At 37.8% G+C, this 23,374-nt stretch overlaps 1 protein-coding gene across 10 annotated transcripts in view; it reads left to right on the top strand.

Annotated features, from left to right (window-relative positions):
• The window catches only part of ZMIZ1 (zinc finger MIZ-type containing 1), a 528,960-nt gene that overhangs the window by 489,647 nt on the left and 15,939 nt on the right, over positions 1 to 23,374 (top strand). For 8 of the 10 annotated variants that reach the window (XM_053692110.1, XM_053692111.1, XM_053692107.1 and 5 more), the window contains 10 exons: positions 1,678 to 1,822; positions 2,917 to 3,031; positions 4,300 to 4,517; positions 5,812 to 6,010; positions 6,523 to 6,810; positions 13,488 to 13,670; positions 14,946 to 15,023; positions 18,363 to 18,537; positions 19,644 to 19,830; positions 22,697 to 22,907. In XM_053692110.1, coding sequence (XP_053548085.1) covers positions 1,678 to 1,822; positions 2,917 to 3,031; positions 4,300 to 4,517; positions 5,812 to 6,010; positions 6,523 to 6,810; positions 13,488 to 13,670; positions 14,946 to 15,023; positions 18,363 to 18,537; positions 19,644 to 19,830; positions 22,697 to 22,907 — 1,799 coding nt within the window. The remainder of the gene's footprint in view (positions 1 to 1,677; positions 1,823 to 2,916; positions 3,032 to 4,299; positions 4,518 to 5,811; positions 6,011 to 6,522; positions 6,811 to 13,487; positions 13,671 to 14,945; positions 15,024 to 18,362; positions 18,538 to 19,643; positions 19,831 to 22,696; positions 22,908 to 23,374) is intronic. The other 2 variants (XM_053692112.1, XM_053692113.1) reach the window with 2 other exon arrangements.

The raw sequence follows: 23,374 nt of genomic DNA, 5'->3' as shown, positions 1-23,374 counted from the left end.
GAGATTTAGCTTAAGGTAGTGAGAGGACATCCAAGATGAGATGTGAGAAAGACAGTTAGTGACACGGGTTAGTAAGGAAGGAGGTAGGTCTGGTGCAGAGAGGTAGATTTGGGTGTCATCGGCATACAAATGGTATTGTAACCCATGGGACTTTATTAAGGAACCTAGTGACGACGTGTAGATTGAAAAGAGATGGGGACCAAGGACAGAGCCTTGAGGTACCCCAACAGAAAGTGATAACGGGGCAGAGGATGCTCCGGAAAAGGCTACACTAAATGTACTTTGTTAGTAAATATAATTTACAAGGTATCAAAGGCAAACAACTAACTTTCTTTCTATGGACATCTGCAAATTTTGTTTCCAAAATCAAGAGGCATAAAAATTAAAATATGTCCCAAAAAATGTCAATATAGAGAAATATACAATAAATATTCCATTTATAAATGACTACCGTGTGTGGTTCACTGATGTAAACAAAAAGCTGTGCCTTGCTAGTTAACCCACATTTATTAAAGGGTGACAGACATATCTACGCCTTGATGTTACAAACACAATCTGCAGTTCTGTTTGAAATGAAATGCTGTTGTATTGGTGCATCACTGATCCATGTGACATCTGTTGTAATCTGCCTCTTCTCCATAGCGATGAGGAGCAGGCTCTTGTCTATTGGGTGACGTCACTGTCATTGTTACCCTGTGCGATGTGACAGCCTGCAGGGAAGAGGCAGTGTGTGCGATGGCGTACAGGCGTCTGCTTTTTGTCTCTATATGTCAGGCCCACACATACCATGCTGTGCAGCTCCTTTCCTCTGCTTTCCTTTATCCATTCACGTTAATGAGAATCAACATGGAAACACTTGCACAGTACATGCCTTTAACTTACTGCAAGTGGGGTTTTGTGTTACCTAATTATCTTACTGTCACCCTGTACATTTGTCTTGTGCGCGTCTTAGATAACGCACAGACACTGCAATGAGATAATCACAGTTGCTGGTGCTTTAAAGGGACCTGCATACTCCAGGCAAACAGCTGAGAAGAGTTCATTGCATTTAAAGGGGCATGAAAATGTTAGTGTGTTAGAGCTGTAGGTGGGTCCTAGGCTAAATGATGTCTAGGAATGCTGTTTATAATACCCCTTCCTGCTAGCAACACTAGCCTGGACTTTTTTGTTTGCTTGCTGCAGTACAGGTCAATACTTTGATGTTCTAAAAATGTAAAATACTTGTATAAATAATCATGTTTGCTGTGTAAAACATTTAGCTTAATCAGTGGCGGTGGTATCTGCCACTCGTCACAGCACCAGCATTAAAGGGGCATAAAGCTGTAATTAGAAAGTGCTGTAAAGGTTTTAGCACCAAACTGACTATACATTGGTGATCCACAGCTGAACGCGGCTGCTTAGCTAGTCAGGGGCAGTGTATGTGCATAGCAGCCAATCACCAGCTGCCTTCTGCTCGAGATTTCAGTGTATAGAATTCCTTTAAATTAAAAGGGGCATTAAACCATTCTTGCTTTTGTGTAATAATTGACTTTGTGACGTGGTTGATTCCAGTAAGGGCTGTTCTATATCCGGTACTATGTGTATGAATATGTCTGTTTATGTATTACATCTGGGCTGTACATTAATATTCATTATTGCCATATAAGAAATGTAACCTGTTTTATTTATTTTTTCCAGCCCTCCTTTCCTCGTGGTGTGAAGAGCTGGGAAGGCTCCTCCTCTTACGCCATCAAAAGAACAGACAGAACGAACCCCCAGGGAAAATCCCTATGCAGAACCCCATGAACTCATTAACCTCCATGAAACCCTCTTTGTCCCATGGGTAAGTTTGTTTTTTTGTTGTTTTTGCTACTCTTACCAATAAGCAACATAAAAGGTATCGCATCATATATTACAGTTGCCAATTGCTATGTAAACAGGGTCATGGAAATCAAACTATGAGTTTCATTGTTCTTTTTATGGCAACAGTGTTATATATAATCAGACGTTTCTTCTTCTGACCCTAAACATCACCATTTTGGCTTTTTGCATTTAATCACTAAATGTCTTAAAACAAAGTGAGTGCAGCTGTATTATATTTATATTCCCCTGATACGTATCTGACCCTAAGGTACAGGGTCTTGGGTGTTAGGTTTTCCTCTTCAGCTTTGCTTACTTACCCTGTTAGCTCCCTATATCAAGCACGTTGTTTACTCAGCATGGTGCCACTGTCTGTATTTTTACCACTTGTCAACACACTTAATGTGAGAGGATTTTGATTGACAGGCTAAATACCAGAGATTTCCTCCCGGCATGCCTGACATCGCCACTGGAAGTCCTTGGACTTTGGATACATGTCTGCTGTTTATCATGTTTCATTATAATGCTGCTGTTTTCATTTACTGTGGCAAAGAGATCCTGGTTCTGATTTAACCCCTAAGTCTGTAATATTGCACCACCCTCTAGTGGTGAAGTGGTTCACTTACTGATCATTTATTTGGTGCGGCAGCAGACATTTTTAACCCCTCAGCTGCCATGGAAGGATGAACTATTAAGGTAGTTTAAAAAAAAAAAACCTCAGTCTTCAAAACATATACAAACAATTTAAAATGAGTTGATTCTTTTTGTCTTTAATAAAGGGTTCAGTAAATATTGTTTATATTTCAATTGAAACTAGTACAGCAATTGTATGGTCACTTGGCTGTTAACCTCTTAAGGACATATGACGGAATTTTTCCGTCATAAAACAATTGAGCAAACTGAAAGCTGTGTCCTTAAAGGGTTAAAGGAAACACTTTCAGATAAACCTCTCTGATTTTGACAGAAAATACTTTGTTTTTTTGTATGCAGGACATAAAAATACATTTTATATATTTGTATTCTGGCCATTTAATGTGTTGTAAATTCTTCTAACCTATATTCCTTCCTTTTCTACAGTGATGGGTCTTTCCCCTATGACTCGGTCCCTTGGCAACAGAACGCTAGCCAGCCTCCGGGTTCCCTATCTGTGGTCACTACAGTGTGGGGTGTCACAAACACGTCTCAGAGCCAGGTAAGTTGTACTCTGTGCAGTGACAAAAGTTGTTAGATAAGTGCTAAGTACCCTCATCACTCTGTGTCACTGGGCCTTCTTTAAAGAGACAAACAATTCAAAATTTTCTTTCATGATTGAGGCAGAGCACACAGTTTTAAAAAAGGTTCTAATTTACCTCTATTATTAAATTTGCTTTGTTCTCATGTCATTTTTTGTTGAAGAGATATCTAGATAGGTAGCGGTGCACATGACTGGAGCTCTACATGACCAGAAATAGTGCTACCATCTACTGCTCTTGGAAATTTATAACATTCTTGTAAAACTGACATATATCTATTCTATTGGGTACTTATAGAGCGCAAACTAATCAGCCGTGAGGGTCTCAAGGCGCTAAGGGAAAGCAGATGGGGGGAGGGGATGGGCGTTCAGTCGAATATAATGCCGAAGATACATGCATGTGCCTGCTTTTCAACAAAGGATACAAAGAAAACAAAGACAATTTGACAATTGAAGTAAATTGGAAAGTTGTTAAAAATCGTATGTTCTATCTGAATCATGAAAGAAAAAAAAAATGGGCTTAATTTTTCATATGGATGTGTAAAATGTAAGAAATTCTACTTGTTACTTATAAAAGCACTTATGCTACTTATAAAATTGCTGGTACTCAAAGCACAAGCTGAAAACATGGGGAACCATGACCCCTGTAGTTTCTGAAGCCTGAGCAGTAAGTGTGACTCTTTCTGTGTGTAACTGAGCATGTGCACACATGAAGGCTGCCCTTTGTCTTATATGTACAGAAACAGAGCTAATTCCTTCTTTCACATTCTCATTTGGCCCTGTAGCTGCTGTAGCCATCAGTAAGTTATCGTGTAGTCAGAGGAGACGTCAAACGCTTGTTATTTTACTGCTTAGAAAAGTCTACAGCATTGGGGATCAGCAGATGTTTCTCCATACGCATTAACAATAATTACCTGCATTCATGTGTTCTAAACCAATACCGAACATTTGCTGAAAATTCTTTTCCACAAAATAAATAAATGGTTCTCTTTATTAAATGTAACATTTAATTATGGAATATAACATTCAACATATATTCTAAGATCCAAACAGTGTTTTTTACAGACTTCAGTTTTAAATTGTGATATTCAAATTTGATTCAAATATTTGATTGTTCCTGTATAGCATCTTCTTCATTCTGACGCACTTTTGGGGTGTTGTTGAAAATCTCTTTCTTTATGAGTCGCCTCCTTACGTAATAGCGTTGTTCTTTTTTTTGGCTTGTACAGGTGTTGGGAAACCCAATGGTGAATGCAAACAATCCAATGAACCAAGGTGGTAACCCTATGGCATCTGGCATGAACAGCAGCAATGCTGGCATGAACTCCCCTCAGTTTGCTGGCCAGCAGCCCCAGTTTCCTACGAAAGGAGGATCCAGCCAATCGTACATGCAGCAGAGCATGTATGGTCGCCCCAGCTATCCCGGAGGAGGCGGGTTTGGTGGGAGGTAAGTCCTGTTCGCAGACCTTGTAAATATTACAGATAGGCTGATAGCTGATGACTCTTGCATGATTTATAAAATCAGCAAACTTATATATTATTTTCTTTTTAGTTGAAAGGACATAAAATTGAGATATATGTTGTGATGCATTAAACCAGAATATGAATATATATATATATATATATATATATATATATATATACACATACACACACATACACACACACACACACACATATATACACACACACACACACACACACATATATATATATATATATATATATATATATACACACACATATATATATATATATATATATATATATATATATATATATATACACACACACACAAACACACATATATATATATATATACACACACATATATATATATATATATATATATATATACATACAGACACATATATATATATACACACAGACACATTTTAAACCTGAATATAATGAAAAATCATCTGCTATATAATGCAAAGGCTTATTAAACAAAGACCGTTTTACACTTTAAAGCAGACATCCTGAAACTTGGCCCTCCAGAGGTTTTGGAACTACATTTCCCATGATGCTCAGCCAGCATATCAGCTGGCTGAGCATCATGGGAAATGTAGTTCCAAAACCTCTGGACGACCAAGTTTGAGGATGTCTGCGCTAGAGCATTACAATAATGCACTATTGCTTTTGTAGAATAATGTGTTTAACCCACAATGCATATACGTAAAATTAGCTCTGGAGCAGCAGTGGATACTGGTCCTAAACTAACTATGGGTTGATGAACCAATCAGGTGCGGTATATTAGTGTATCCGCCAATCAACTTCTGTTTTTAGCACAGGGAGTGGATGTACACTCTCTGAAACAGACTTTAACTATGTACTTAACACATTTGCAGGGGTTAAACAAATAGTAGTAACATGGTCTAACACATTACAGCATTATATTATTGATCTGTTATGTCCTTTATATATTGTGCAGCAAATCGGAATGTGAGCAACTCTTGCAGTATGGGGAAGCACTGTATGGCTGTGATGTTGGTTATTAGTTTGGGTCACTGATCTTTAGACAAAAAAATACATAATACGATGTAACACCTGCTATGTTCTTTTATTCATGATATTAAATTACATATTTTTTAAATGCTGGCCAAACTGATTTTGTACTTTTTATTAAATAAATAAACGTTACAAAATAGTTGCCATCAAATAAACTGGATAAAACGTGTTTGAGATTTTTGATAAATGCTGTTAGTTTTGATCAGTTCATAATTTCTCTTTATTTTTAGTTACCCGGGAGGCCCTAATAACCCTTCAGGGATGGGTATGCCTCCTCACTCTCGGCAGCCTCCGGATTTTACTCAACCTGCGGCCGCTGCTGCAGCAGCTGCAGTCGCTGCCGCTGCAGCAACTGCCACCGCCACAGCAACAGCCACGGTGGCAGCACTGCAGGAAACGCAGAATAAGGAGATGAATCAGTATGGTCCAGTGAGTCCCAATTCTAAGTTCTTTTTAATTGTCAACTAAAAGTGCAGCTCTGCTAACTTTTCATTTAATTTAAATTCAGATTTTCTTTTTTTTCTTTTCTCTTTACTAATTTCATTTTTTTATCATTTTCAAATTGCTCGGAAATTTTCTTTGTTCTGAATGAATGAGTAATCTTTTCTTCTAGACAAACAGGATTATTGTATTTCTAAATGCACAAATCTGCTACAAATTTACTTTTATAATTGTTTAATATTAACCCTTTTTTTGTTGTATAAATACTGAATAGTATGCGTGGTGATGAGTTGTATGGCTGCTGGCTTTGTTTTCTTTCTGTGATTTCAATTGCCGCTACACGTGAGAAAAACACTTTGGGCAAGAAAAATGCGACATCTCTTTGTACCTTCCTTGAGCACTTCTCTAAATGCCCAGATACCTTCTCTCATTTCCTTCTCCTCACCACCCCATCTGAAACGCATGTCGCATTTTATCCTTCTCTCTTTCTTTTGTTGAAGGTGTGTTCCTCTTTCCAGATGGGTCCAGCTCAGGCCTACAACAGTTCGTTCATGAACCAGCCTGGCCAGCGGGTCCCGTCTGCCATGCAAGGGAATATGAACCCAGGTGGCATGGGTCCTAACATGGCACCTTCCAACATGAGTGGCCCACCCATGGGGATGAACCAGCCTCGACCTGGCATGAATCCTTTTGGTGCCCATGGCCAGAGAATGCCCCAACAAGCTTATCCAGGGCCAAGGCCTCAGTCAATACCCATGCAAGGCATGAAAAGGCCGTATCCAGGAGAGGTGAGCAATTCTGTTGTGGCACTATATCATACATACTAGTAAATGTGGTATTCCGTGGCTTAGGTGCTATGATACGTTCTGATTTCATGAATTTTTGGTGGCTTTAATTCATACATATGAGGGTTTTGGGTATAGAAGGACTTAACTGCTATGATGCTAATGGTTTCATGACTTAACTTTGGGTCTAAATAATACACAAGGGAATGTGGAATGAAGGAACTTTGGTGCTATGTTATTGCTTGTTTCTTTCATGTAATTAACAAGAGTCCATGAGCTAGTGACGTATGGGATATACATTCCTACCAGGAGGGGCAAAGTTTCCCAAACCTTAAAATGCCTATAAATACACCCCTCACCACACCCACAAATCAGTTTTACAAACTTTGCCTCCAAGGGAGGTGGTGAAGTAAGTTTGTGCTAGATTCTACGTTGATATGCGCTCCGCAGCAAGTTGGAGCCCGGTTTTCCTCTCAGCGTGCAGTGAATGTCAGAGGGATGTGAGGAGAGTATTGCCTATTGAATGCAGTGATCTCCTTCTACGGGGTCTATTTCATAGGTTCTCTGTTATCGGTCGTAGAGATTCATCTCTTACCTCCCTTTTCAGATCGACGATATACTCTTATATTTACCATTTCCTCTACTGATTCTCGTTTCAGTACTGGTTTGGCTTTCTACAACATGTAGATGAGTGTCCTGGGGTAAGTAAGTAAGCTTATTTTCTGTGACACTCTAAGCTATGGTTGGGCACTTTATTTATAAAGTTCTAAATATATGTATTCAAACATTTATTTGCCTTGACTCAGAATGTTCAACTTTCCTTATTTCCAGACAGTCAGTTTCATATTTGGGATTATGCTTTAATTATCATATTTTTTCTTACCTCAAAAATTTGACTTTTTCCCTGTGGGCTGTTAGGCTCGCGGGGGCTGAAAATGCTTCATTTTTTTGCGTCATTTTTGGCGCGGACTTTTTTGGCGCAAAAATTCATTTCCGTTTCCGGCGTCATACGTGTCGCCGGAAGTTGCGTCATTTTTTGACGTTATTTTGCGCCAAAAATGTCGGCGTTCCGGATGTTGCGTCATTTTTGGCGCAAAAAGCATTTAGGCGCCAAATAATGTGGGCGTCTTTTTTGGCGCCAAAAAATATGGGCGTCGCTTTTGTCTCCACATTATTTCAGTCTCATTTTTCATTTGCTTCTGGTTGCTAGAAGCTTGATGTTTGGCATTTTTTTCCCATTCCTGAAACTGTCTTATAAGGAATTTGATCTATTTTGCTTTATATGTTGTTTTTTCTCTTACATATTGCAAGATGTCTCACGTTGCATCTGAGCCAGAAGATACTACAGGAAAACCTCTGCCTGCTGGATCTACCAAAGCTAAGTGTATCTGCTGTAAACTTTTGGTAGCTATTCCTCCAGCTGTTGTTTGTATTAAATGTCATGACAAACTTGTTAATGCAGATAATATTTCCTTTAGTGATGTACCATTGCCTGTTGCAGTTCCCTCAACATCTAAGGTGCAGAATGTTCCTGATAACATAAGAGATTTTGTTTCTGAATCCATAAAGAAGGCTTTGTCTGTTATTTCTCCTTCTAGTAAACGTAAAAAGTCTTTTAAATCTTCTCTTTCTACAGATGAATTTTTAAATGAACACCATCATTCTGATTCTTTGGACTCTTCTGGTTCAGAGGATTCTGTCTCAGAGATTGATGCTGATAAATCTTCATATTTATTTAAGATGGAATTTATTCGCTCTTTACTTAAAGAAGTACTAATTGCTTTAGAAATAGAGGATTCTAGTCCTCTTGATACTAATTCTATACGTTTAGATAAGGTTTTTAAAGCTCCTGCGGTTATTCCAGAAGTCTTTCCTGTTCCTAATGCTATTTCTGCAGTAATTGCTAAGGAATGGGATAGATTGGGTAATTCATTTACTCCTTCTAAACGTTTTAAGCAATTATATCCTGTTCCGCCTGACAGGTTAGAATTTTGGGACAAAATCCCTAAAGTTGATGGGGCTATTTCTACCCTTGCTAAACGTACTACCATTCCTACATCAGATGGTACCTCGTTTAAGGATCCTTTAGATAGAAAAATTGAATCTTTTCTAAGAAAAGCTTATCTATGTTCAGGTAATCTTCTTAGACCTGCTATATCATTGGCTGATGTTGCTGCAGCTTCAACTTTTTGGTTGGAAACTCTAGCGCAACAAGTAACAAATCGTGATTCTCATGATATTATTATTCTTCTCCAGCATGCTAATAATTTCATCTGTGATGCCATTTTTGATATTATTAGAGTTGATGTTAGATTTATGTCTCTGGCTATCTTAGCCAGAAGAGCTTTATGGCTTAAGACTTGGAATGCTGATATGGCTTCTAAATCAACTCTACTTTCCATTTCTTTCCAGGGAAACAAATTATTTGGTTCTCAGTTGGATTCTATTATTTCAACTGTTACTGGTGGGAAAGGAACTTTTTTACCACAGGATAAAAAGTCTAAAGGTAAAAACAGGGCTAACAATCGTTTTCGATCCTTTCGTTTCAACAAAGAACAAAAGCCTGATCCTTCGTCCTCAGGAGCAGTTTCAGTTTGGAAACCATCTCCAGTCTGGAATAAATCCAAGCCTGCTAGAAAGGCAAAGCCTGCTTCTAAGTTCACATGAAGGTACGGCCCTCATTCCAGTTCCGCTGGTAGGGGGCAGGTTACGTTTTTTCAAAGAAATTTGGATCAATTCTGTTCACAATCTTTGGATTCAGAACATTGTTTCAGAAGGGTACAGAATTGGTTTCAAGATGAGACCTCCTGCAAAGAGATTTTTTCTTTCCCATGTCCCAGTAAATCCAGTGAAAGCTCAAGCATTTCTGAATTGTGTTTCAGATCTAGAGTTGGCTGGAGTAATTATGCCAGTTCCAGTTCCGGAACAGGGGATGGGGTTTTATTCAAATCTCTTCATTGTACCAAAGAAGGAGAATTCCTTCAGACCAGTTCTGGATCTAAAATTATTGAATCGCTATGTAAGGATACCAACGTTCAAGATGGTAACTGTAAGGACTATATTGCCTTTTGTTCAGCAAGGGAATTATATGTCCACAATAGATTTACAGGATGCATATCTGCATATTCCGATTCATCCAGATCATTATCAGTTCCTGAGATTCTCTTTTCTAGACAAGCATTACCAATTTGTGGCTCTACCGTTTGGCCTTGCTACAGCTCCAAGAATTTTCACAAAGATTCTCGGTGCCCTTCTGTCTGTAATCAGAGAACAGGGTATTGTGGTATTTCCTTATTTGGACGATATCTTGGTACTTGCTCCGTCTTTACATTTAGCAGAGTCTCATACGAATCGACTTGTGTTGTTTCTTCAAGATCATGGTTGGAGGATCAATTTACTAAAAAGTTCTTTGATTCCTCAAACAAGGGTAACCTTTCTGGGTTTCCAGATAGATTCAGTGTCCATGACTCTGTCTTTAACAGACAAGAGACGTCTAAAATTGATTACAGCTTGTCGAAACCTTCAGTCACAATCATTCCCTTCGGTAGCCTTATGCATGGAAATTCTAGGTCTTATGACTGCTGCATCGGACGCGATCCCCTTTGCTCGTTTTCACATGCGACCTCTTCAGCTCTGTATGCTGAACCAATGGTGCAGGGATTACACGAAGATATCTCAATTAATATCTTTAAAACCGATTGTTCGACACTCTCTAACGTGGTGGACAGATCACCATCGTTTAATTCAGGGGGCTTCTTTTGTTCTTCCGACCTGGACTGTAATTTCAACAGATGCAAGTCTCACAGGTTGGGGAGCTGTGTGGGGATCTCTGACGGCACAAGGAGTTTGGGAATCTCAGGAGGTGAGATTACCGATCAATATTTTGGAACTCCGTGCAATTTTCAGAGCTCTTCAGTTTTGGCCTCTTCTGAAGAGAGAATCGTTCATTTGTTTTCAGACAGACAATGTCACAACTGTGGCATACATCAATCATCAAGGAGGGACTCACAGTCCTCTGGCTATGAAAGAAGTATCTCGAATTTTGGTTTGGGCGGAATCCAGCTCCTGTCTAATCTCTGCGGTTCATATCCCAGGTGTAGACAATTGGGAAGCGGATTATCTCAGTCGCCAAACGTTGCATCCGGGCGAATGGTCTCTTCACCCAGAGGTATTTCTTCAGATTGTTCAATTGTGGGGGCTCCCAGAGATAGATCTGATGGCCTCTCATCTAAACAAGAAACTTCCCAGGTATCTGTCCAGATCCCGGGATCCTCAGGCGGAGGCAGTGGATGCATTATCACTTCCTTGGAAGTATCATCCTGCCTATATCTTTCCGCCTCTAGTTCTTCTTCCAAGAGTAATCTCCAAGATTCTGAGGGAATGCTCGTTTGTTCTGCTAATAGCTCCGGCATGGCCTCACAGGTTTTGGTATGCGGATCTTGTCCGGATGGCATCTTGCCAGCCATGGACTCTTCCGTTAAGACCAGACCTTCTGTCACAAGGTCCTTTTTTCCATCCGGATCTGAAATCCTTAAATTTAAAGGTATGGAGATTGAACGCTTGATTCTTGGTCATAGAGGTTTCTCTGACTCCGTGATTAATACTATGTTACAGGCTCGTAAATCTGTATCTCGAGAGATATATTATAGAGTCTGGAAGACTTATATTTCTTGGTGTCTTTCTCATCATTTTTCTTGGCATTCTTTTAGAATACCGAGAATTTTACAATTTCTTCAGGATGGTTTGGATAAGGGTTTGTCCGCAAGTTCTTTGAAAGGACAAATCTCTGCTCTTTCTGTTCTTTTTCACAGAAAGATTGCTATTCTTCCTGATATTCATTGTTTTGTACAAGCTTTGGTTCGTATAAAACCTGTCATTAAGTCAATTTCTCCTCCTTGGAGTTTGAATTTGGTTCTGGGAGCTCTTCAAGCTCCTCCGTTTGAACCTATGCATTCATTGGACATTAAATTACTTTCTTGGAAAGTTTTGTTCCTTTTGGCTATCTCTTCTGCTAGAAGAGTTTCTGAATTATCTGCTCTTTCATGTGAGTCTCCTTTTCTGATTTTTCATCAGGATAAGGCGGTGTTGCGAACTTCTTTTGAATTTTTACCTAAAGTTGTGAATTCCAACAACATTAGTAGAGAAATTGTGGTTCCTTCATTATGTCCTAATCCTAAGAATTCTAAGGAGAAATCATTGCATTCTTTGGATGTTGTTAGAGCTTTGAAATATTATGTTGAAGCTACGAAATCTTTCCGTAAGACTTCTAGTCTATTTGTTATCTTTTCCGGTTCTAGGAAAGGCCAGAAAGCTTCTGCCATTTCTTTGGCATCTTGGTTGAAATCTTTAATTCATCTTGCCTATGTTGAGTCGGGTAAAACTCCGCTTCAAAGAATTACAGCTCATTCTACTAGGTCAGTATCTACTTCCTGGGCGTTTAGGAATGAAGCTTCGGTTGACCAGATCTGCAAAGCAGCAACTTGGTCTTCTTTGCATACTTTTACTAAATTCTACCATTTTGATGTATTTTCTTCTTCTGAAGCAGTTTTTGGTAGAAAAGTTCTTCAGGCAGCGGTTTCAGTTTGAATCTTCTGCTTATGTTTTTTGTTAAACTTTATTTTGGGTGTGGATTATTTTCAGCAGGAATTGGCTGTCTTTATTTTATCCCTCCCTCTCTAGTGACTCTTGTGTGGAAAGATCCACATCTTGGGTAGTCATTATCCCATACGTCACTAGCTCATGGACTCTTGTTAATTACATGAAAGAAAACATAATTTATGTAAGAACTTACCTGATAAATTCATTTCTTTCATATTAACAAGAGTCCATGAGGCCCACCCTTTTTTTGTGGTGGTTATGATTTTTTTGTATAAAGCACAATTATTCCAATTCCTTATTGTATATGCTTCGCACTTTTTCTTATCACCCCACTTCTTGGCTATTCGTTAAACTGATTTGTGGGTGTGGTGAGGGGTGTATTTATAGGCATTTTAAGGTTTGGGAAACTTTGCCCCTCCTGGTAGGAATGTATATCCCATACGTCACTAGCTCATGGACTCTTGTTAATATGAAAGAAATGAATTTATCAGGTAAGTTCTTACATAAATTATGTTTTTCATTACTTTGTGAAAGCCTCAAATTTATAGGCTTAGTATAAAGAGACTATGATGTTACAATATTATTATTTTTTTATTATCATCAGGTATTTGTATATGTTGCGCAGTGTGCCTAGAGGGATATGGCAGTACCTCACTGACGAGGCCCACAATAGGCCGAAATGTACGTCTAGGGTTTTGCCATTTCTCTCGTTCAGCGAGGGATTGCCTGGTGTTTCGGGGCTGGACTGTACTGTTAAGTCAGGATCAGACTGATATGCTTCAGGAAAGTTCTTCTCTGTGAAAGGCACATGTTGAGCATAAAGAGGCTACTTCTTGGGTGGTAACTAGCCATAGAACAAGCTATTATGCTATTGTTCGTTCCCAGGTTGAGCGCTTCTCTCTTTATTTATTTGTATATGTTGTTTTTGGTTCATCTACTATTTGTAGGCTCTAAATCATACATGTTTGGGAGTGTGGAATCCAGGGACTTGGGTTCTAGGTTTTATTACTTTATGTAGGCCATCTCTGTTTTTGAAAACATATAATATGACAATACCTTTCTTTTCTTCTGTCTGTGAACAGCCTAATTATGGAACCCAGCAATATGGACCAAGCAGTCAGTTTCCCAGCCAGCCAGGGCAGTACCCAAGTCCTAACCCTGCCCGTCCCATGACATCCCCTAACTACCCAGGACAGAGGATTGCTGGACAGCACAGTGCAGGGCAATACCCACCTTCCAACGTCAACATGGGGCCATACTATAAGGTGCGTTTTCATTTTGTCTCATCACAAAGAGAAAAATGTATTGTAATTAAACAGCACATGTTTAGTTTATTATGCTACCAGTTACCCTTAATCATAAAGGTGCAGAATGATACTTTTCAGGTCCAACATTCTCTGTCTTTTTAACAGCACTTATATTCTCATATAGATACTTGCTTTATTTCTTGTAGTCATGGAATGATTAAGGGTTGGGTGTCTAGCAACATAAAATACAATTGTCTTGCTCATATAAAGATCTCCATATCTTACAGAAGTCTCCTGTTTATCTATTGCCCTGTTAATATTCTGAGACTACAATAAACTTCAGAATGTAACTGCCAGAGTCTGGGAGATGGTTTCCTTACCTCTAAATTCTGCATTATTATTGATGTTATTATTATTGTTGTTGGTATATTTATTATTTGCCTGTTTAACTGGGGAAGTTGCTCTGTTACAAAAATGTATCACTGTGAGCCCTTTGTGCAGAAAAGAACGACGTAGAGTTTTCAGGAATAACTAAATATGTACCTTATTAGATATTTATTAACAATTTATGGTGAAATATGGAGCACAACAGTTATCACTGCAGTGTGCTGTTGCAATAAAGTTGGTGGCACAATATATAGTAAATATGAGATGGTAGACTTTGTAGCCTGGAGTATGATATATAAGCTGCATATTGGTTTTAAAAGGGGCCCCTATTCAATTGTAGCAGGTAAATGTAGCTTGTAATATAGTGTGCGCATGTGTATCACATATTTATGTGTCTGTGCCCATGACCAGGTTAGAGTGAGTGTTGGCATTTGTAGTGAACTATGAGTGAGTCCTATGAGAAATTCTACCAGGAAGCACACATTTATTTTGACGCCTTATTGCCAAACATGACAATTAAAAGTGCCACTTGACCCCACTTGTCAGTAAAAGGGCATTAGTAGATTCCTCCAATAGTCTTCTGAAATCTTGATCCATTCCATGATCAATCAATGACAAATAAACCCAAATATATATTATATATATATATATATATATATATAACCTATCCATGACTTTATTTGTGTCACATGACCACATCATCATCAATCAGTTAAATGCTACTGATTGGATTTCCAGTTACTTAGTCTCTACAGTCACATTTCAGTCATGCCTGAAGGATCTGATCTCATATTAATTCTTTTTATACCTGTTTTGTTTTATTTTTAACTCACAATCTCACTTTTATCATGTTATTTTCTTTTTTACATTTTAAATTCATTACTTTTTTAATTTCTTTTTTCATAGCAAGAGCAGTTTAATGGACAAAATAACAACTTTTCTGGGAGCGGCTACAATAGCTATAGCCAAGGCAGTATGAACGGGGTGAGTGAGAATTCATAACAGCTCTCATCCACAGGGCAGCTGGGGAACTGGGTCTCTCACATTTCCCTTTATGGGGATTACTGTTCACACACATTTCTGTTTGCGTGGTTTACAGGGTCAGTAAAACCTTGAAATATTTATATAATATATATGTTTAGTTATGCATAATAAACAACTTTGTTATATATTTTCATTATTTATTTTGCCCTGTTTCATGTAATTTAGCTCTGAAACATGAGCAATTTCTAATAATCAGAAGTTGAAATGCTCCCGCTGACTCATCAAGGCTAACTCTGCTACATATCTTTCTCTTATTGGATTAGATCATATAACAACTGGAAAACAATGCATTTTATATTGACTTAATGACTGTGGCTAGCCTTGTTGTCTGTGATCTATAGCCCTGATTGGCTATTCCAAACAAGGCAAATGGTGGGTGCAGCTTGGATACTGAAAAATAATTGCAGTAAAAAAGGGTGTTAATATGTTTTAAAAACATTTAGACTTTGCTGATATGTTATTTTATATTAACATAACCCAAATGTATTGTAATCAAAAGGTGTTTACTGTCCATTTTAAACCTTGGTAAACAAACCATACACAGAACCTGGGGACAATTTGATAAATTGTACATTTTTCTAAAGATCAGAACAAATCCAGATTCCATTTAACAGAATGATTGATGGGTTGCTTGTTTTAGAATTAAATATGTGTTTGTATTCCAGTCTAATACATCACATAAATAGAAACCAGCATAAATAAATTGCATGTATTTGTAACTGTTTAAAGTGAATGTCAACTCTCAAGAATAAGTGCCTGTTTTTTTGAAAATACTATTAAAAACAGGGTCACTTTCATTCATGAAAGTTTACATTGCACCCGTTTTGGTCAAATACTTACCTTTTCTTCTTTAAGCTGGAGAAGCGATTCCCCCTCCTGCCGCTCGTCACTTCTTATGTCAGCAATGACGAATACGGCATCCTCAAATCACGGCCTCCCCCCTAGGGGAATCATTGCCTGAGGCAACGCCGTGATTGGAGGAAGCCGGATTCGTCATTGCTGACATATGAAGTGACGAGCGGCAGGAGGAGGAATCGCTTCTCCGGCTTCAAGAAGAAAAGGTAAGTATTTTAACAAAACGGGTGAAATGTAAACTTTCATGAATGAAAGTGCCCCTGTTTTTAATAGTATTTTTAAAAACCGGGCACTCATTCTTGAAGGTTGACATTCACTTTAATGAGACGGTCTCCAAACAGTTTGGAATATTAAATGAACAAGATACTAGCCATTATTTTTAATTAACTTTCCAATTTAATTAATTTGCGAAGTTCTCTTTGTATACTTTGTTGAAACGTATACCTAGGTAGGCTCAGAAGCTGCTGATTAGTGGCTGCATATACATTTTTTTCATTGGCTATCAGCTATCTCCCAGTAGTGCTTTGCTGCTCCTTCATCAAAGGATACTAAGTGATTGAAGAAAATTAGATAATAGAAGTGAAATAGAAGGTTGTTTAAAATTGCATAATGTAGCTGAATCATGAAAGACATTTTTTGGGTATCATGTCCCTTTAAAATGTGTTAATTTGCTATATTCTTGTGCTGAATATACTTTGTTTTTGTGAGAGAAGTCTCTGTCAGCCAGTGAATAAGATACTTAGGTAGGCAGTTCCAGTTAGTTTTACTTTATACATAAACCATTTTTCCCCCTAACTTTTTTAAGGTAATATCTTAAAATATATTAATTATCTGCTGCTCCTTTATATACATAATAGATAAATACAATGCCCCTGTAAATGATTACAGTGTTAGACTGCTGTCAGTACACTTCTGTCTTGAAAATTTGTAGACTGTAGGCTTAGAAACAGCAATTTTGTTTTACGGAATAAAAATTTCAACTACTTTGCAGAATTTAGACAGCATTAAAAGAAAGAAAAATATTTAAAAATTTGTCATAGCTAAAAAACAAATTACGGTAGAAACATAAATGCTAAGGTTAAAACTGTTGTGACAATGTCAGATGACAATGTGTGCTAGTATGTTTTTTATTTAACTTAAAGGGACAGTAAACACCAAGAATGTTATTTTTTTTAAAAGATAGATAATCCCTTTATTTAATATTACACAGTTTTGCATAACCAACACTGTTATCTATATGACACACGTGAACTAACACCCTCTAGCTGTGAAAAACTGTCAAATGCATTCAGATAAGAGGTGGCCTTCAAGGGCTTAGAAATTAGCATATGAGCCTATCTGGGTTTAGCTTTCAACTAAAAATAAGAGAACAAAACAAATTTGATTATAAAAGTATATTGGAAAGTTGTTAAAAATGACATGCTTTATCTGAATCATGAACGTTTAATTTGGACTTTACTTTAATTGCCTGACGAGATGAATTCACCTAACTCTGTAGAGTCGAAAGACTGCCTCTAACAATTCAGATCATAATAATAAAGTTGTGAAGAGTTTGCACAGAAAATTATAGCCACCTGCCAGGAGTTTAGAAATTTTATTTTATACAAACAACTTTCCCAGTAATATAATATATGGATCCTAATATTATCTTGTACAATACCAAATGTCACCTTTTATATGTTGCCCTTAGACATATTAACAGGAAGAGTTAACAAGTGGCATTCTTCTGAGGTGCTACGGTGCAGGCTTGCATGAGGTCACCTGCTCTTTGGTGGTGACGGACATGCCGTGCAGTTGCGCAATTGGCTGTGCAAGAGCACTAGGCGACATCGCACAAGAGAGCTCTTGTGCAGCATTTTGTCATGTGATGCTGCATCGCAATTCTCCACTATCCTTGTATTTTGTCAAACTGAGGGTTAAACAGTTTATCTGTACTGCTTTCATCTGTCTGTGCAATGTCTGAAGAATATATTATTTAAAGGGACACTGAACCAAAAATGTTTCTTTTGTGATTCAGATAGAGCATGCAATTTCAAGCAACTTTCTAATTTACTCCTATTATCAATTTTTCTTCATTCTCTTGCTATCTTTATATAAAAAAGAAGGTATCTAAGCTTTTTTTCTTGGTTCAGAACTCTGGACAGCAGTTTTTGATTGGTGGATGAATTTATCCACCAATCAGCAAGGACAACCTAGGTTGTTCACCAAAAATGGGCCGGCATCTAAACTTACATTCTTGCATTTCAAATAAAGATTCCAAGAGAATGAAGAAAATTTGATAATAGGAGTAAATTAGAAAGTTGCTTAAAATGTCATGCTCTATCTGAATCACAAAAGAAAAAATTTGGGTACAGTGTCCCTTTGAGAGAGATGAGAAAGTATTTTCAGCCATTTAACTGATTGAAACCTCTTTGTTTTTTGCAGCCATCCAGAACAGGTCCAGTTGGGAGCTATCCCCACTCTCCTGTCCCAGGGAATCCCACTCCTCCAATGACTCCTGGGAATAGTATACCCTCCTACTTGTCCCCAAGTCAAGATGTCAAGCCTCCCTTCCCCCCAGATATTAAGCCGAACATGAGTGCGTTACCTCCACCTCCAAGTGAGTCATGGAGGATTTCATTAGGAACATACTGACATGGAGCCGTGTAATAAAGGGTTACCCCATCAGTCAGATGTGCCAACGATAGAGTACTGTGACTTTTATTAAAGAATGCATGTAACCCAAGCGCTTGTTTGTGTATGTATAGGTATGTGTGTAGCTCTGTCTGTTTATATGTCTGTATTATCTATCTATTTATCTGTCTGTCTGTCTGTCTGTATTGTCTGTCTGTCTGTATTATCTATCTATCATCTATGGATCTATCTATCTGTATAAGTAAGTATGTGTATGTGAGAGTTATGAAGCTGGCAGTCATAAAGGAACACATTTGTATTATTATATTTTTGTGATAATAAAAAGCTTCAGAATCAAGCATTTTATTGCGGCACCTATTTGGTAATATGAGTGAGACATGGTTATTGAATCTCAGCTATGTGCATATGCTGTTCCTGATTGGCTAACCGCCTCTGCTTAGCTCAGAATCAACACATGGTTTTTCATTTGCATTTTAAACACATAGGGGTTGATCACAATCCTTTAGAAAAGTTTATCAAATAATTTTAAGCAGAAAGACGCCATGAAAGTCTATGGAGATTTCTGTAGATAAATCATTTGATAAGCTAAACGATTGTACGAGTGTGGATTCCATAGCCAAACTTTACAATCACTTTAAAGGGATAATGTCACCTATCTTTGTCCCTTTAAAGTGATTGTAAAGTTTGGCTATGGAATCCACACTCCAATCATTGCGTGCCCCACGAACTGGACGCCAAAGGGGGCACGCAATGATTGGCTGAAGCTGGATTCATCATCAAAGAAAAAAATAGTATGAGTATGAGATGCGGGCGGGGGAACGACGCAATGTTTACAATAACTAAATGGTAATTATTTTATGAATGAAGCATCTTTAATTATTATTATGAATGAAAGTGTCCCTCTCTTTATGAATAATTATAGATAGTGTGGAATCCATAGCCAAACTTTACAATCACTTAAACTACAAGAGTTAGGCACACATGTATTTCAAGGGTACGTTGTTTGTTTGACCCTTGCCTTTAGTCTAGTGTTCTCTGAGTCTGACACCTTCTTACATTGTCGTACTGCAGATGCAAAAGGGAAAGTTCACGCTTTCTCTCCTTCTTCGATCTCAGCCAGCCACACAGATGAGCTACGTCTGACCTTCCCTGTCCGGGATGGAGTGGTGTTAGAGCCCTTCCGGTTGGAGCACAATCTCGCGGTTAGCAATCATGTGTTTCACTTGCGGCCGACGGTCCACCAGACGTTGATGTGGAGGTATGGAGGGGGCTCTGAGGGATATCATGCACCCGGCAAATAAAGGATCAACAGTGTTCTCAGATTGCTTTATATTGTCTTTTTGTTGCCAAACACTTCACATTTTCTGAAGTAAATTAGTGCTGCCCATTCAATCCATTAAAGGGACAGTCTACTTGATTTTTTTATTATTGTTTAAAAAAGATAACTCATTTTCTACCCGTTTCCCAGCTTTGCACAACCAATATTATTATATTAAGATACTTTATAACCCAAAACCTCTACATATCTGCATGTTTCTAAGCCCATGCAGGCCGCCTCTTATTGCATTTTATTAGCTTTTCACAGCCAGATAGTGACAGTTTGTGTATACCATATAGATAACATTGTGCTCACTCCCGCGGAGTTATGCAGGAACCAACACTAATTGGCTAAAATGCAAGTTTATTTTTAAAAAAAATCACTGAGATAAGGGTGCAGTCTGCAAAGGCTTAGATACAATGTAAACACAGATGTAAAAAGTATATAATATAACAGTGTTGGTTATGCATAGTGAATGGGTAATAAAGGAATTATCTATCTTTTTAAGTAGACTGTCCCTTTAATGTCAGGATTGACCAGGGATACTTTACCTTATGCTAAAGATAAAGCTTCAAAAATAAAATAAGATTCAAATCACATTTGTAGTTAAATATTACATATGGAATTCGTTACTATTAACTTCATTTAACTAAGTTTTATGAACATTTACAAAATCTGGTCTAAAAAAAGTTTTTTAAATTTCCTTTTTTTTGTAGCTTCCACCAATAGCTAAAGTAATTCATGTTTACCATATTCTTTTTGTTATACTATTGATAAACTTTCTAAATTTATTTGTGGGGGAAAAAAGTTAATTTTGCGGTTAATGTTTGAATAAAAACATTTGAATCAATATTTGAATGTAATTATTCAAATGCTACATTTGACACTTGAGTACAAAATTTGTTTTATAGAAATATTCGAATGGCAGATCACATGTCAAGGGGGAAGTCTACTAATCAGCTGTTAAAATTCGGAACGTTTTCCATCCCTTTTCCTCACGCACATGGTTTACCCAATAAGAATTAAATTGATGTTAACGATTTGGAGAAGCAGGGATATATAAAGGTTTAGTGGTGTAAAATTTAAAGTGAATGTAAAGTTTCATGAATGAGTGCCCGGTTTTTAAAAATTCTATTAAAAACAGGGGTACAGGTGGCCCTCGTTTTACAACGGTTCAATTTACACTGTTTCAGAATAACAACCTTTTCCCCCAGTCATGTGACTGCTATTGAAAAGCATTGAGAAGCAGTGCATTTATTAAAATAGCCAGTAGGTGGAGATGTCCGCTTGTGTTGTAGCAAAGCCAAGCAAGCTGAAATTAATCAGTTTAACCAGACCTGAGCTATCGAGCAGATTTCAAAGGAACAGGATCTTTCTGTCTATAACTCAGTCCAGATTGGAATGCATAGAAAGAACTGTTTGCAGAAAAATGCAAGTGAAGTCTGTGTTGTGTGATTATTTTATTAGGTTTATAATGCTGTCTAGCATTTAAAGTCTTCATTTCAAAGCTTTAAAAATAATATGTTAGGCGTTACTTATGACAATTTTGAGAGGGGCCTGGAACCTATCTCCCTCACTTCCCATTGACTTACATTATAAACTGGGTTCCAATTTACAACAATTTCGATTTACAACCATTCCTTCTGGAACCTAGCCCCGGCGAAAACTGAGGGCTACCTGTACTTTCATTCATGAAACTTAACATTGCAGCATTTAAAAAAAAAAAAAACTTACCTTTTTCTTTAGCAAGCCCAGACCGCGATCCTCCGCCCGCATCTCTTCTATACTTAGCACTTCGCTTCCTCCAATCATAGCATTGCCTCACGAGATGGAAGTGCTGGGGTGCACGCCATGATTGGAGGAAGCCGGTTTCGTCATTGTTGAGGTAAATACAGAGGAGCTGCGGGCTGGGGATTGCGGTCTGAGTTTACTAAAGAAAAAGGTAAATATTTAAAAATAAACGCTGCAATGTAAAGTTTCATGAATAAAAGTGCCCCTGTTTTTAATAGTAATTTTAAAAACCGGCCACTCATTCATGAAACTTTACATTCACTTAAAGTGAAAGTAAATCCTAGCGTTTTACAAATGGGACCTTCATTCATGAAGTATAAGATACATCATGTAGAAAGCTCCTTTATTTGTTTTAACCGATCACCGTTCGTAGCTGCTACAGCAGCACACGGCTAAAAATTTTTTTTGCTAAGAGGTGACGTTTTCACCTCTTAGCCAATAGCCGTGCGGTAAATCCGGCTCCCATGGGCGCAAAACCTGATTTACCGCACAGCTATTGGCTAAGAGGTGAAAACGTCACCTTAGCAAAAAAAAATTTAAGCTGTGGGCTGCTGTAGCAGCTAAGAACGGTGATCGGTTAAAACAAATAAAGGAGTTTTTTTATACTTCATGAATGAAAGTCCCCTTAATTTGTTTCAAAAGTCAATCCTAGCGTTTGTAAAACTCTAGGATTTACTTTCACTTTAAAGTGATGGTTTAATAAAAGAACTTTTTTTTTTAAAGATTATAACAGGCAATGCAAATGTGATACTGTTAATGGCTAACTGAAATGAGGTTTCCTCATCAGACTATTTTTAACGACTGATGCAAGAATAGCGGTGTATATTTATACAAAGTATGTTGCACAGATGGCCAGTAAATGCAGGGTGAATTGGAAATAGAAGTTAAAAATAGAAAGTATGCAAAATAGTGAACTAAGTTTCTAGACGTCAGCATTGCTGCTACACGTACACCGGTGTCATTGTCCCACTCACTGAATTGTTTGTTTATTTTAGTTTTTTGATTTTTTTTAAAGATCTGACCTGGAGCTGCAGTTTAAATGCTACCACCATGAAGACCGACAGATGAACACCAACTGGCCGGCATCAGTGCAAGTCAGCGTCAACGCCACTCCTCTCACTATCGAAAGAGGTGACAACAAGACTTCCCACAAACCCCTGCACCTCAAACATGTCTGCCAGCCGGGCCGCAACACCATACAGATCACAGTCACTGCTTGCTGCTGTGTGAGTACTCTGCTTACTTATAAAGTCAACTTTTTATACATAGTATATATCCACTATTAAATCTGTATACAAAATAAATTATTTAAAACTATTATAACTTTTTGAAAGCAAAACTTGCAGTGTTTTGCAGCCCTTGGACAAACTGTTTAAAAATCTCATCAGTATGTTTATCGTATATATCTCTTGCTGAGGCCGTTTACGCACAGATATAATTGAGCTCCTGCAACGATCAAGCAATGTTGCAGGGTCACTGAATCTTGTAGTATGCTCTCCAGAGTTAAATTACTGGAAAAGCAGCAAAATAAATAATGCATGTACATTGCAGTTTATTTACTATGCAAAATGAAATGCTTTACTGGGAATTACATTTTGATTTTAATATCCTTTTAAAAGTTAATGCGCTTTAGGGAGATCAGTTAATATCGAGGTCACATTATCCTGTGCATAAAGTCACATGACCTGTACAT

The sequence above is a fragment of the Bombina bombina genome, chromosome 9, assembly GCF_027579735.1.
Source record: "Bombina bombina isolate aBomBom1 chromosome 9, aBomBom1.pri, whole genome shotgun sequence".
In the NCBI taxonomy this organism is placed as follows: Eukaryota; Metazoa; Chordata; class Amphibia; order Anura; family Bombinatoridae; genus Bombina; species Bombina bombina.
Note: the sequence above shows the minus strand (reverse complement) of the source record. Positions and strands in the feature narration are given on the sequence as shown.